We start from the raw sequence: 12,793 nt of genomic DNA on the forward strand, positions 1-12,793 counted from the left end.
TTTGTATTCTATTAATATTAATATATTCTAATAATATTTTGTATTCTATTCCATGTGTTGACTATTTTGTTTAAATATTTTTCTGGGGAAGGGGACAGGGGTGGGGGGAATTTGATTTGAAGAGGAGCAGAAAATGACTGTGATGATTTTGAAGACATTTTAAAACATAAGAAACACTTAATGGCTGACCAGGAGAGAAGAGGAAAGAGGCTAAAAATAGCTGGAGGTCTCGATCTTTTGGAGACTTTCTTATTGGTAACTAGATTACTAGGTAACTAGAGATGAATAGAAATCTGCTCCTGTCAAGAGCTCCAGGACAAGAAACTTCAGAGAGAAGGACCCACCTCTTACCTTCTTTCCTCCCTTCTTTCTCTTCTCCTCCACCCCCTCCATAGTGTCCCATGTCAAAAAAGGGGTATGTCCTAACCAATTTGCCACAGGAGTTAGCAACATGAACCACAGAGAACTGAGGCTCTCAGTTTCAGCAGGAAAGGAGGGTGAGGGTAAGCTTCCAGGGAACTACAAAGATGGTGCTGTGTTTGTATGTCTTCTAGAGGCAATCAGCTCCTAAATCTGAACAAAATGTTGGTTAGAGAAGGTGTAATGAAAGAGAGATCTTTGTTACTTTCTGGCAGGTCTATGTTTGTGTTTATGGGAGATATAAATAGATACACACACATATATATGTATATATACATATATATACATACTACATATAGACAACTATATATGTCTAATACAGTTCTTTGCATACACATATATATGGAGAGAGAGAAATATAGTTGTCTCATAGCATCATATTTAGAGGGACCTTAGAGGTCATAGAATCCAACCTCTTCCTTTTATAGATGAGTCAAAAGAAGCATGTGACTTGTTCTGGGTCACACAGCTAGAAAGTGCATGAGGTGAATTTTGAACTCAGGTCTTTCTAACTCCCGAGTCTAGCATCTATCCACTATGCCACAATGCCATGGAAACTCTTTATAAGTAGGGATTTTTCTAGTCACTGTATTTGTACTCTTACTAAATACACTTAATAAATACTTATTGCTTGATTGATTTGGTTGTATTGTCTATCTTATATTATATATTATATATAATTATGTAATATATTTTAATGTATAATATATAATATAATAAGTAAGTACACTTAATAAATACTTATTGCTCGATTGATTTGGTTGTATTGTTTGTCTTGTACATTATGTAATTATATAATATATTATAATGTATAATATATAATATAATCAATAAATACTTTTTAGTTTTATTGTCTATCTTATTCTTGTGTTCATCCCTCATTGCCGAAGAAGACCACGCCATCAGAGAAATGATGACACGACTTGCACTTGACTTTGTTTTGAGGGAGGGAGGGCTGTGCAGATCACCAGCCTCACTTCTCCTCCAGTCATCTGAATCCAGTGACCAGATATTCATCAGGATGACTGGAGATGACCCAGGATGCACTGGGAGATCTATCTTATTCTATAATATAATAAATACACTTAATAAATACTTATTGATTTGGTTATATTGTCTATGTTATTCTATAACCTGGGTGTTGTGAGGCTCTGAGATCGAGGAAGAAAATGGACATTACTTAGAGAGAAGGTAAGTGGAAAATGTAGTTGGAAGGAAGAAAACAAGTGTTTATTAAGCTCCTAACGGGCACCAAGCACTATTTTAAGCACTTTACAAATATTATCTAATTTGATCCTCACAGCACCCCTGGGAGGTAACTATTATTATCATTCTCATTTTACAGTTGAGGAAACTGAGGCAAAGGTTAAGTAATTACAGTCAGTAATTATCTGAGCATGAATTTGAGCTCAGGTCTTCCTGACTCTGGGTTGAATGCTGTTCCACTAGCTGACTCTGTTAGAACACAAAAGGCAGCTATTAGTTAGGAGACTTTCCAATTGGCTGAGCATGAACCCAAGATTGCCACTCCAGAATTCCTGAATGGGATTCTGGGAAAACAAACACGATATAGGTAGGAGTAAGAGTCTGGGCTTCTAGGAGGAATCATGCTGGCCAATATGGCCCAGGGGAGATGTTAACTAGCTAGGGTGTTTTAGGAAGCTAATGAGCCGCCCAGTCTGCCTTATGGGAGAATCATTACCTAAAGCTTACCACAGATATAATTCATGCATGACCCAGGCTTCCCCAAGCTCTGGGTTCACAAAGACTAGGTCCAGTAACAGGAGCTAACTCAAAAGATGGGTCTTGTTCTCTTTTGGCTCATTATTAATCCCTGACCCCACCTCTGTTCTCTTTCTGTCATGGTTCTCACAGAACAACTGACTCTTTAAAAAAAACAAATTTCTCTACAAGCTCAACATCAAACAACTTTAAGTCATTTCTCTTAAGTTAAAAGTCCCAGGAAACTTGACTCCTAGACCTTTTCATTTCCCCATCTTTCTGGCATTTAGACAGGGCAAGAAAATGATGAGAGGTGGAGGGAATACCGACCACCTGTGGCTTGTAAAGGGGTTATGTTCAGGCAAATAAATACTGGAAAAGATCTTTGTGGCCTGGGGTATGTAATAGAAGATCAAAGAGGAAATGGTGGGGAGGGAAGGAGGGACTGAAGCCAAGGGCCCCAGGCAAGAATAAAGATATTTGAGGGAGTTATGGCCATGGTCATCACAGGACAGAATATGGAGATTCCATATGCTCAGATACACAGAGTCAATGATTCCCGTGTAGAGCACAGTTTGAAGTAAGCCCTGGTGCTTGAGAAAAGAGGTTGACTCAATCAGTTTAAGAAAGGAGCTGTTTCCATGGTAGAAAAACAAATGCCTTTCTCCTTATCTGACTTATCTGGGAGAATAGTATTCCTTGCCAAGATGAGGAAAACAAAAAGGGGAAAGAATCTCAGGAATCAGAAGGAATCCCAAACCTCTGCCAGGAAGGTGGATAGTGCAAAAACAGGGAACAGAGAAACAAGGGGAAAAGGCTTGAACCAGTGAATATTTTGGTCTGTGCAATAGATATGAGGCCTTTCCCATGAAGGGTGGAGCTGGACCTTCTGAAGGAGAAGGATTAGGAGGATCCATTTGTGCCACCAGGAGAGAGGACCCTTGGTGCTGCCAACATGAAGTAGGCATGCCTTATGATTTTTTCAGCTACCTGCTGAAGGATAGAAGGGGGGAGGGAAGGAAGACAGAGCCTTAAGGTTCACAATGATGTTTACCTACATTATCCCATTTGATCCTCACCATAAGCCTGTGAGAATTATTATAGAGATATTAATTATATGGTGGGTGATGTGAAAATTATAGAAGTCTTGGGTGACTTCCACGTTTTACTGTCATGGTAGATAAGGAAGAGAATGAATTCAAAGAGTTCAGAAATAGGAAAGGGTAGAATTTCATGACCTGAGACTTTAAAAGGGAAGATTGGCTCAGGAGAGATGTAAGGCTCTCAAGAAAGAAATTCTGGTAATATAGTCACAAATGACTCCAGAGATAAAAAGGGAAGTCGTCTTGAGAGAATGAGGTGGCCGCTCAGGGAACCCACCAATGAAATCAGATTTCAAGAAAATACATACTAAATAATGTAAGAAAAGCAGGTAGACCTACCTTGGGATGACAGCAAAGGGATAGTAAGGTCCTCGAAGAGTAGTATAAGGAGCTAGGTCTGATGGTATATAATAATAGCTAAAGTTTACATATAATGCTTACTATGTGCTAAGCACTTTATGATAATTATCTCATTTGATCCTTACAACAACCCTGGGAAGTAGATGTTATTATGAGCCCCATTTTACAGTTGAGGAAACTGAGGCAGACAGAGGTTAAGTCACTTGTCCAGAATCACATATGTGGCTAATAATCTGGACACATTTGAACTCAGGTCTTCCTGACTCCAGGCTCTATCTACTGTGCCACCCAGCTAGGCATAGTCCCTGCTGCTCAGGGACTGAGGATGAAGGAATTGCTTGAGTCTGGGAATTTTGAGCTATAGTAGGACTAAAGCCAAGTGGGTGTCTACACTATTTCCATTGCCCATATGCTGAGTCCCTGAGAGTAGAGGTACACTAGGTTGACTTAGGAGAGGGAAACCAGCCCAGGTCAGAAAAATGGAGTAGGTCAAGGCTTCTGGGTCAATCAGTACTGGGTTTGGGCCCTTGAGTGGACTTCTGGCCTGAGCAAGATAGGGAGACAGACAAACAAACAAACAAAAACCAAATCCAGTAGCAGGAAAGCTAAAGCTTTGATGAGGCTGAGATCCATGACACAAGAGACAACAAAAAGAACTTTGTTAGCGTTGACAGGAGGAGGAGCAAGAAAGGATAGGACTGCAACCTGAGGGTGGATGGGAAGATGATCACAGATAGCAGGAAAAAAAGAGAATGACCCTGATCTTATTTCTATCTTTTCTTCCAGGGAAGCTAATCTTTGGAATCAAAAGGATGAAATAAAAATGCTTAACAGGAAACTAAAATCCTTTAAGGAAGTCCCTAGCTTCCCTCAGTGACTCCGTTACCAGCCTCAAATGAGGTCCAACAGAACTGAGGAATGTGTTGACAATTTATGATAAAAACATGGAGACCTGGAGAGGAGCCACAAAACTGGAGATAGTTGTCACCCTGATTTTCCAGAAGGGGAAGAAGACTCATTCTTCAAACTCTAATTCACTAACTTAGATTTCAATACTTCAGTAATTCTTGAAATCAAGGGATAGTTCGTAAACACTGAGAAAGGGAAGTGGTGATAAAATCACAGTTAAAATCACAAAATTTCAAGGTTAGAAGAGACTACAGAAGCCATTTATGAGAATCTGAATGAGAATCTCTTATACAATTTATCCTGTTTATTGATTAATCAATTGATCCAGCCTTTGCTTAAAGATTTCCATTAAGAAGGAAACCTAATACCTCTTAAGGCAGCCCATTCTGCTTCTGGACAGCTCCATAAAAAAACATAAGGATGTTTTTCTTTATATTATCTCTGCAGTTTTTACCCATTGCTCCTGATTTTGAGCTCCAACTTCACTGATTTCAAACTCTCTGATCCTGGGTAAGGCACTCAGGATTGTAAGATCGATTCAGACCACATCTCATCTTCTGCAGAAAATCTTTCCTGCTTCCCCAGCCTTCCAAACCATCATCTCACACCTTCTGTTTTGAGATTATCTTCCAATATACTCTTTTAATTTTGTTGCTGACCTTATAGGCAGGGAGACCTAATCTCAAGTCCCTCTCTGACACACGCTAGCTATGTGACCCTGTGTAGATTACTTGACCTTTTAGTACTTGAGGCAAATCCCCAGGACTATAAATTGAACCAAAATTCCAGGTCCTGGCCCTTTCCCTATACTACCTAGTTATTGCTATGTTCTCTCTCCTATTAGACTACAAGCTCCTTGAGGACAAGATTCTCCCTTGCTTTGTGTCCTCAGGGTGTAACACAGTGTCTGGTACAACTTAGTAAGTAACTAACAAATGGATATTGAATCAGAAAGTTGGGACATGGTTAACCAAGAAAGGAAATTAATTATGAAAAAAAAGTTAATCATTAAGAAGCTGCTGGTAGACATCTTTTAATATCAGCTGTTGTACTTGTTTGAATAAATATGAAAAAGTTTTTTTTTTTTTAAAAAAAAAACCACCTCTGACTAGGGGCCAAGAAGAATACATCTAATCCTACATGAAAACCCTTTGAATATGTGAAGACAGACATCTTCCCTCCCCTACATTTTCAGTTTTGTAGACTCAATATCTTCAGCTTACTTAACAGATCCTCCTGTGGCATGATTTCAAGGCCTTTCACCATTCTGGTTGCCCTCCTATGAACGCTCTCTAGTTTATTAAAGTCCTTCCAAAATGGGACAGCAATATTCATTGTGTGGTCTGAACAGAACAAAGTATGATGGATAGTTCTATGCCGTGCCAAGTTCTAGTCTCTCTGCTTCTCTAAATGTAGCCCAAGATTGGGTCATCATTGTTGGCTATTTCTTGATTCATTCAACTGAAAGGGACCTCCAAGTTTCAATTGTTCCCTCAACAAGAGTCTCCTCTACTTCATCTCTCCAAAGTTGTCATCTAGCCTCCACTAGAAGGACTTCCACAGATGGGTCTCTAACCCATCTACTTTTTTGGAAGCTCTGCCTGGTAGGAAACTTGTCCTTATAAGAAGATGAAAAAAATCTGCCTCTGCATACTTCCCACCTTTTGTTCCCACTTTGCCTTCTGGGCCCCAAGTTGAACAAATCTAATCCTTTTACCATATGAACATCATTCAAATATTTGAAATATTTCAGATGTTTATAGCTGCTGTATCTCCAACCTTCTCTGCGTCTAAGACTCTCCATTTTAAGTGATTCTCCTGGGATGTGGGTGGAAGACCCCAAGACATCCCAGTCACCAACCTTTAGACATGTTCTGGTTTGTCAAAGTGCTTCCTATAATGTAACATGTTTTACTTGACTGTGAATATTTATTACAAAGGTTTTTCTTTTCTTTTCTTTTTTTCCTAATGGGAGAAGGGAATGGGAGGGGGAGGAAACTAATTTTTGTTCTTTGAAAAAAAAGAGGAAAAAATATTTTAAAGCTCTCCAATGATGGGGTATTCACTACCCTGATGGGATGCCTTACCACTTCTAATAAAATAGCTAGTGTCTATATGGCGCTTGATATGTGTTAGGCTCTGTGCTTAACAGTTATTATCTCATTTGATCCTCATGCCCTAGGAGGCAAGTGCTATTATTATTATACACATTTTATAGATAACAATATAATTTTACAGATAATAAATAATATTTTTATAGCATGTGTTCAGCTGTGTGTTAAGCACTGTGCTAAGTGCTTTACAATTATTATCTCATTTAATCTTTATAACAATCCTGGGAGGTAGATACTATTATTATCCCCATTTTACAGAGAAGGAAACTGAGGAAAACAGTGGTTAAGTGACTTGTTCAGGGTCACACAGCAAGTAAGTATTTGAGGCTAGAGTTGAACTCAATTGACTGTGTCACTTAGTTGATGTTGAGGTGTTTAGAAGCGAACACAACATTCCAGATATGGTCTGATAAGGATAGACCATGACGGGACTATGGCTCTCCCATCTTGGATACTATTCCTCTTTTAATTCAGTCTAAGACCACACACTGAATTTTTTAAGTTACCTTGGATAAAGGTAGGGTGTCTATTTCCCAAACTATGAAATGCAATTGGATGGACAATCTACAGACCTTGTTTGTAAAATTGTACAAGTTGTGTCCAGGATTAAACAGGAAGAGGAAAGTGGCTGAAATGCCTTCAGGAAACTGCTGAGCTCCTTTAATGACCTTAAATTTCCCCTAGAAACAAAGGCCTGTCTTTTAAATACCAGTGTTCTGTCAGCTTTGTTTATGGCCTCACCATGGCCTCAGTGGAACACAGTGGTCTCTAATAAATTGAAAAGGAATAAGGAATATCATACAAATCTCTTCATAACCTGGTCCCCTCTTACCTTCCCACCTTACTCTCCTCCACATACTTTGTGTTCTACAGACATTGGCTTCCTTGATATTCCCCACACAGGGCATTTTTACTGTCTGTTCCCCATGCCTGGAATTCTCTACTTTCTTGTCTCTACCCCTTGGCTTGTCTAGCTTCCCTTAAGCCTCAGCTAAGATTCCACCTCTTACAGGAAACATTTCCTGATGCTTCTTAATTCCTGTGTCTAGTCTCTGAAATTATCTCCCATTTATCCTGGATATCTCATTTGCACATAGTGGTTTTCACGATGCCTCTCCTATTAGACTCCTTGAAAGCAGGGACCATCTTTTGTCTTTCTTTGTATCTGCTGAGCTTTGCACAGTGCCTGGCACACAAGGTGGTTAATAAATGCTTATGGACTGAAATACAGAGGGTATTGGAAAGGTGTCCCATGGATGTGAGCAAGCTGTAATACATAACAAAAAGGGACTCTGGAGAACTGGAGTAAAGGAAGTTATTAGGGAAATGGATGATAGATGGACTGGTCATGCGCTGAGGGCAAGGAAGGGATGGGAGGTGAGCAGCCAGTTCAAGGTATTAGGAGAATGAAAAGAAGGGCTCAAGCACCATAGACAAAGCGCCTGCAGCACATTTATAGGAGGACTGGAATTTCAGAAAGGGGATCTGCATCGTTGGAGGGGATCACAAGTCTGTGTGAGCTGAGACTCTTAATAATAGCCCCTGTGGGAAACAGCCCTGGTACAGAGAGGGCTTGCTCCCCTATCCCTGCCCCACAAGTCTTTCCTTCCCTATCCCCCTTTCATGCCCATTCACCTCATCCATGCTTCGGGTCACTTCAGGTCGGTCTCCATCACCACAGGCGGACAGAAGTTCCTGGCCCAGGGCCCCCAGGGCATCCAGCTCACTCTGTAGTCCATCCACCTCTTCCCTCAATGCCTGAGGAGAGACAGGATAGGTATTAAGGTCATCTTGACCTTTCAATCTAAACTTTGTAGGCATCGACCACAGTATCCTTCTTCCCCAAGGAAGAAGTTATCCTACTCTTAGGGTACCTCACAAAGATCCTAAGGGCCCATCCCTCCTGGGAATGAAATTGCCCTTAGGGATTTCCTGGGATCTAGGGGTAAAAGGAAAATAACAAAGGAGAAGAAAAAAAAAAAGGAAGGAGTGGATGCTCCTACCTCTTACCCCCATAAGATCCAGCACATACCTGCATGGCACTAAGCCTGCTCCGGATGCCTTCAGGCTCTGGTCCAGCATCCTCCATATGCAGTACCAGATGCTGGGTATCAGCCAGACTGGTGGCCAGGTCAGCTAGGCCTTGCCAGAACTGCTCGGCCAGTGCCAGCACAACCCGCAGCCAGTTGGCCCGTTCCTGGGCAGCAGCCTGCATTCCTGACCAGCGGTCCCATAAGCGATCTGCCTCAGCCTGAAGCACTGCTAATAGAGGATGGGACAGAGTAAGGGGAGAAGACCCCCATCCGGCCACTCTGTAAGACAAGCAGCCAGAGTAGAGCCGCAGATGGCCCATCCTGGTGTGGCCTGACTCCATCTGGCCCATCCCACATCCTGGGTAGGCTCCTAGCCCTGCCAGTTAGCCCAGTCTCATACCTCGAGGCCCTAGTCCAGCCTCAGGGTTTTCATCCAGGGTCCCAGTGACCCCAGCCCCCAGCTCCTGGGCTCGAGCCCGGGCAGTATCCAGGGCTGCCCCCACGGGTTCTAGCTCGCTCAGCAGCAGGCCCTGCTCCCGAAGCTGTTCTCGGATGCGCTGAGCATCAGCCCGAACGGTCCCCACATTCTCCACTCTCCGGGCCAGTTGTTCCAACTGTTCTGCCAACCGGGCCAACCTTTCGCTCAGCTGGAAATATGGGGAGAAGGGGACAGAGGGACATTGCTGTAACTATCTGTCCACCTAGGTGACAAATGACCAGAAGACATACCTCTCATACTCTCCTTAATCCTGTCTACACTTTCACCCCTCTTTACAAAGCCCGAGGCTCCATCCCTGGACCAGTTATAGTTACACCTTTAGCTCCACCTGCTTTGTCTGTCAACTCCACCCCCTTCTCAGCCCTTCCCTAAGCCATGCTAATAACTAATGGGAGGGCCCAGTATTGGCGGGGTCTCATCTTATGCCCCGCCCCCATTCACACCCTGCCTTCCCTGCTGCTGTAGTCACTGTAGTCCCACCCTCTCACCTGAGTGTACTGGGGCACAGTCTGCCCCAGAGTGGCTGCCACACTGTCCACTCGGGCCCTCAGGGCCCCCAACTCCTCCTCAGCTGCCCGCCAGGCCTCCTGGAAGGGTGTGCTCTGGCCTGGACTTAAGTCCTTCAGCTGCACAAACACCCGCTGCAGCTTTCCCACCAGGGGCCTATGCTCTGCGATGGCCTCCCGGAGATGCTGCAGGATGGACAGACCCAGGAAGAGGAATAAAAGGCAGCTGAGACACTCCAACCCTCAACTCTTCATGGCTTTCACCCATCAGCCTCCATCTGCCATCTGGGACATTCATTGTCCTCCCCTTTCCCTCAGACCCTCTCTATCTCTTCTAATAAACATCATCTCAATGAAAGTCCACTTGGGTTCCTCTAAGCTAAGAGAAGACATCCTCAGGTCTCCAAAGGAAGGACTTGGAGAAGAGGAGAGTCAGGGAGAGAATGAGGAGGGATAATGGGAGATAAAGGAACTAGGACTTGAAAAGCTGTCAGGGAAACATCTGTAGGAGTAGGGACCCTCTGAGGCCTTCTGAAGATGGGGAGCAAGAAAGCTGCCAGAAACTGTGGGCACTGAGGTTGGGACCAGATACTGGCATGCCATGTCCTGAATGATCCTAGCCTGGGCTCCTTCTGGCTGGAGAAAGGGTTACTAGATCAAATCTAAGGCAAGGAGAGGCGAGGCCAAGGGGGAAATCCAAATTCAGGACACTGCCTCTTTTCTTTTTTATAAGCTTAAAGATATGAAAAGACTTAACAGGTCATCTGCTCCAACCCCCTCATTTTACAGATGAGGAAACTGAGTCCCACAGTGGTTAAGTAACTTGCCAGATCCTCTGGGTTCAAATTCAGAGTTCTTGCTATAACTCTGCATAGTCCTTCAGATAAAGGCAGTACTTATTAAGGGAGCAGGAGGATCCCCACCTCATTCTACTGCCTAAGTAACATATCTCCCTACCTAGCTCTCTCCCCTAAAGTCTCCTTACTCCGGTCTCCAGAATCAGGTGCCCAGTCTGACCCCTTCTCCCTCAGACTCACCTGCAGCAGTTCCTGCTGCTCTCTGCAGGCCTCAGGGCTGCCAGCAGCTGCATGTGGGTTGAGATGGGCCACAATGTCCTGGGCCTCTTTCAACCACGGGGCCAGTTCACCCTGGGCCTCAGCAAACTGGGCTAGCAGGGAAAGGGCCCGCTCCCGGCACAACACTCCTGCAGTACTGCTCTGCTGTACCTCCTGAGCCCGACCCCGAAGGAGTTCTAGTTCTTTCTATAGACAGAGAAAGAGCAAATAGAGTATAGTCAACATAGGAGCTTAGGGAATGGAGCAGGACTCGGTAACTCAAGGACACTGATGGACATGCAGACTTAGAGGAAACTGCATCTGCTCCCTCCCCATCTTTGCCTGTTGAATTCCTATTCTTTTAAGGCCTGACTCAACGGATACCTCCTCCAGTAAGCCTCCCCTGATCTTCTCCCTCAGGCTTCATAGAGTACTTTGCCCTCTGTGATGCACTTAATGTGATATTACTATGTGATGCATAGTAAGTTGTGTATTATTGTTAACTGTGTACAGATCATACTCTATACTTAAATCTAAGCTCTGTGAGAACAGGGGCCTTTTGTTATTGTAACTATATCAGCTAAGGGTTCTGGGCACAGTAGATATTTTTCAAAATATTTATTGAATGAATATTAATTGAATCTCAGAGTTGGAAGGGACCTTGAAGACCATGTGATCCAACCTGTATTTGACCATGAATCTCTTCTACACCACAGCCAACAAGTAGCCAACTAACCTCAATTTGAAAACTTCTAATGATGGTAAACAATCCATTCCCTCCCCCCCCTTTTTTGACAGCTCCCATCATTAGAATTTGTTCCTCATTTCAAACATAAATCTACCTCTCTGTAACTTAACAGATTGTCCCCTGTTCCCTGTTCTGTCTTCTGAGGTCAAGCAGAAAAAAATACCTAATGCCCTTCCAATAAATGTTATTTTGTTCAATCTTCCTTTTCGAAGAGGACCATGACATCAGAGAAATGATGACATGACTTCCACTTGACTTTGTTTTGAGTGAGGGAGGGCTGTGAAAGTTCACCAGCCTCACTTTCTTCTCCTGAGCCATCTGGATCCAGTGACCAGATATTCATCAGGATGACTGGAGATGGCCCAGGATGCAATGGGAGACCTTGGCTTCTTAGGCTAAGGCCCTTTCAGGTACTCACTTAAAGTGAGGTAATGCCCATTGAGTGAATAGGCCTCTTTAAAAAGTAGTCCGAGGGATGACCCCTTTAATAGAAAAGAAAAAATAAATAGATAAATCATGCTGGAAGGGGCAGGAGCCTAGCTAGTGTGCCCCAACCTAGTCTTCTCCAAGTTATATCTCCCTAGTTCCTTCAGTAGATTCTCCTTTGGAATCTGCCCAGGCTGGCTCCAGCCCGCCTTCTCAGCCTGATTTCATATTACTTCCCTTCACACACTCCACCTTCTCACCAAACAGGACCATTCTCTGGTTCCCAAACTTGAAGTCCCATCTCCTGTCTTGGTACCTTGGTACAGACTGCCCCCTAGGCCTTGAGAATGAACTTCTTCATCCTTTGCTTTCTTCTAGGCTCAGCCCGTGTCTCACCACCTAGTGGCAGCCTTTCCTGAATCACCCTGGGTGGTGAGCATGGTCTCTGTCCTCAAATCATCATGTACGAACTTACCTGGCTACACGTTGCAAGTCCCCCCTGCCCCGCCCCATGATGTAAGCTCCTCAAAGGTTGGGATTGTTTGGTTTTGTTCTGTTTTTCCTTTGGATCCTCAACACCTCGATAACAGTAGTAATGGCAATGATGATAATGATGGTTAACATTTATATGGTACTTAGTATGCGCCAAGCACCATGCTGAGAGTTTTACAATTATTATCTTACTTGATCCTTACAACAAACCTGGGAGGTGGGTACTCTTAGTATCCTCATTTTATAGGTTAGGAGATCAGAGTAGTCAGAGGCTAAGTGACTTGCTTAGGGTTACCCAGCTATTAAGTATGAGGCAAGATATGAAATCAGGTCTTTCTGACTCCAAGTTTAGTACTCTATCCAGTATACCAATTCATTGCCACACATTAGGTGCTTAATAGGTGCT

General features: G+C 43.4%; 1 protein-coding gene across 4 annotated transcripts in view; it reads right to left on the minus strand.

Moving 5' to 3' along the window:
- The window catches only part of LOC140500248 (microtubule-actin cross-linking factor 1, isoforms 6/7-like), a 75,385-nt gene that overhangs the window by 50,548 nt on the left and 12,044 nt on the right, over positions 1 to 12,793 (minus strand). For all 4 annotated transcript variants that reach the window (XM_072602614.1, XM_072602615.1, XM_072602616.1 and 1 more), the window contains 5 exons: positions 10,704 to 10,928; positions 9,649 to 9,852; positions 9,062 to 9,308; positions 8,661 to 8,890; positions 8,264 to 8,386 (listed from right to left, as the gene is read on the minus strand). In XM_072602614.1, coding sequence (XP_072458715.1) covers positions 8,264 to 8,386; positions 8,661 to 8,890; positions 9,062 to 9,308; positions 9,649 to 9,852; positions 10,704 to 10,928 — 1,029 coding nt within the window. The remainder of the gene's footprint in view (positions 1 to 8,263; positions 8,387 to 8,660; positions 8,891 to 9,061; positions 9,309 to 9,648; positions 9,853 to 10,703; positions 10,929 to 12,793) is intronic.

Source organism: Notamacropus eugenii, chromosome 4, assembly GCF_028372415.1.
Source record: "Notamacropus eugenii isolate mMacEug1 chromosome 4, mMacEug1.pri_v2, whole genome shotgun sequence".
NCBI lineage: Eukaryota > Metazoa > Chordata > Mammalia > Diprotodontia > Macropodidae > Notamacropus > Notamacropus eugenii.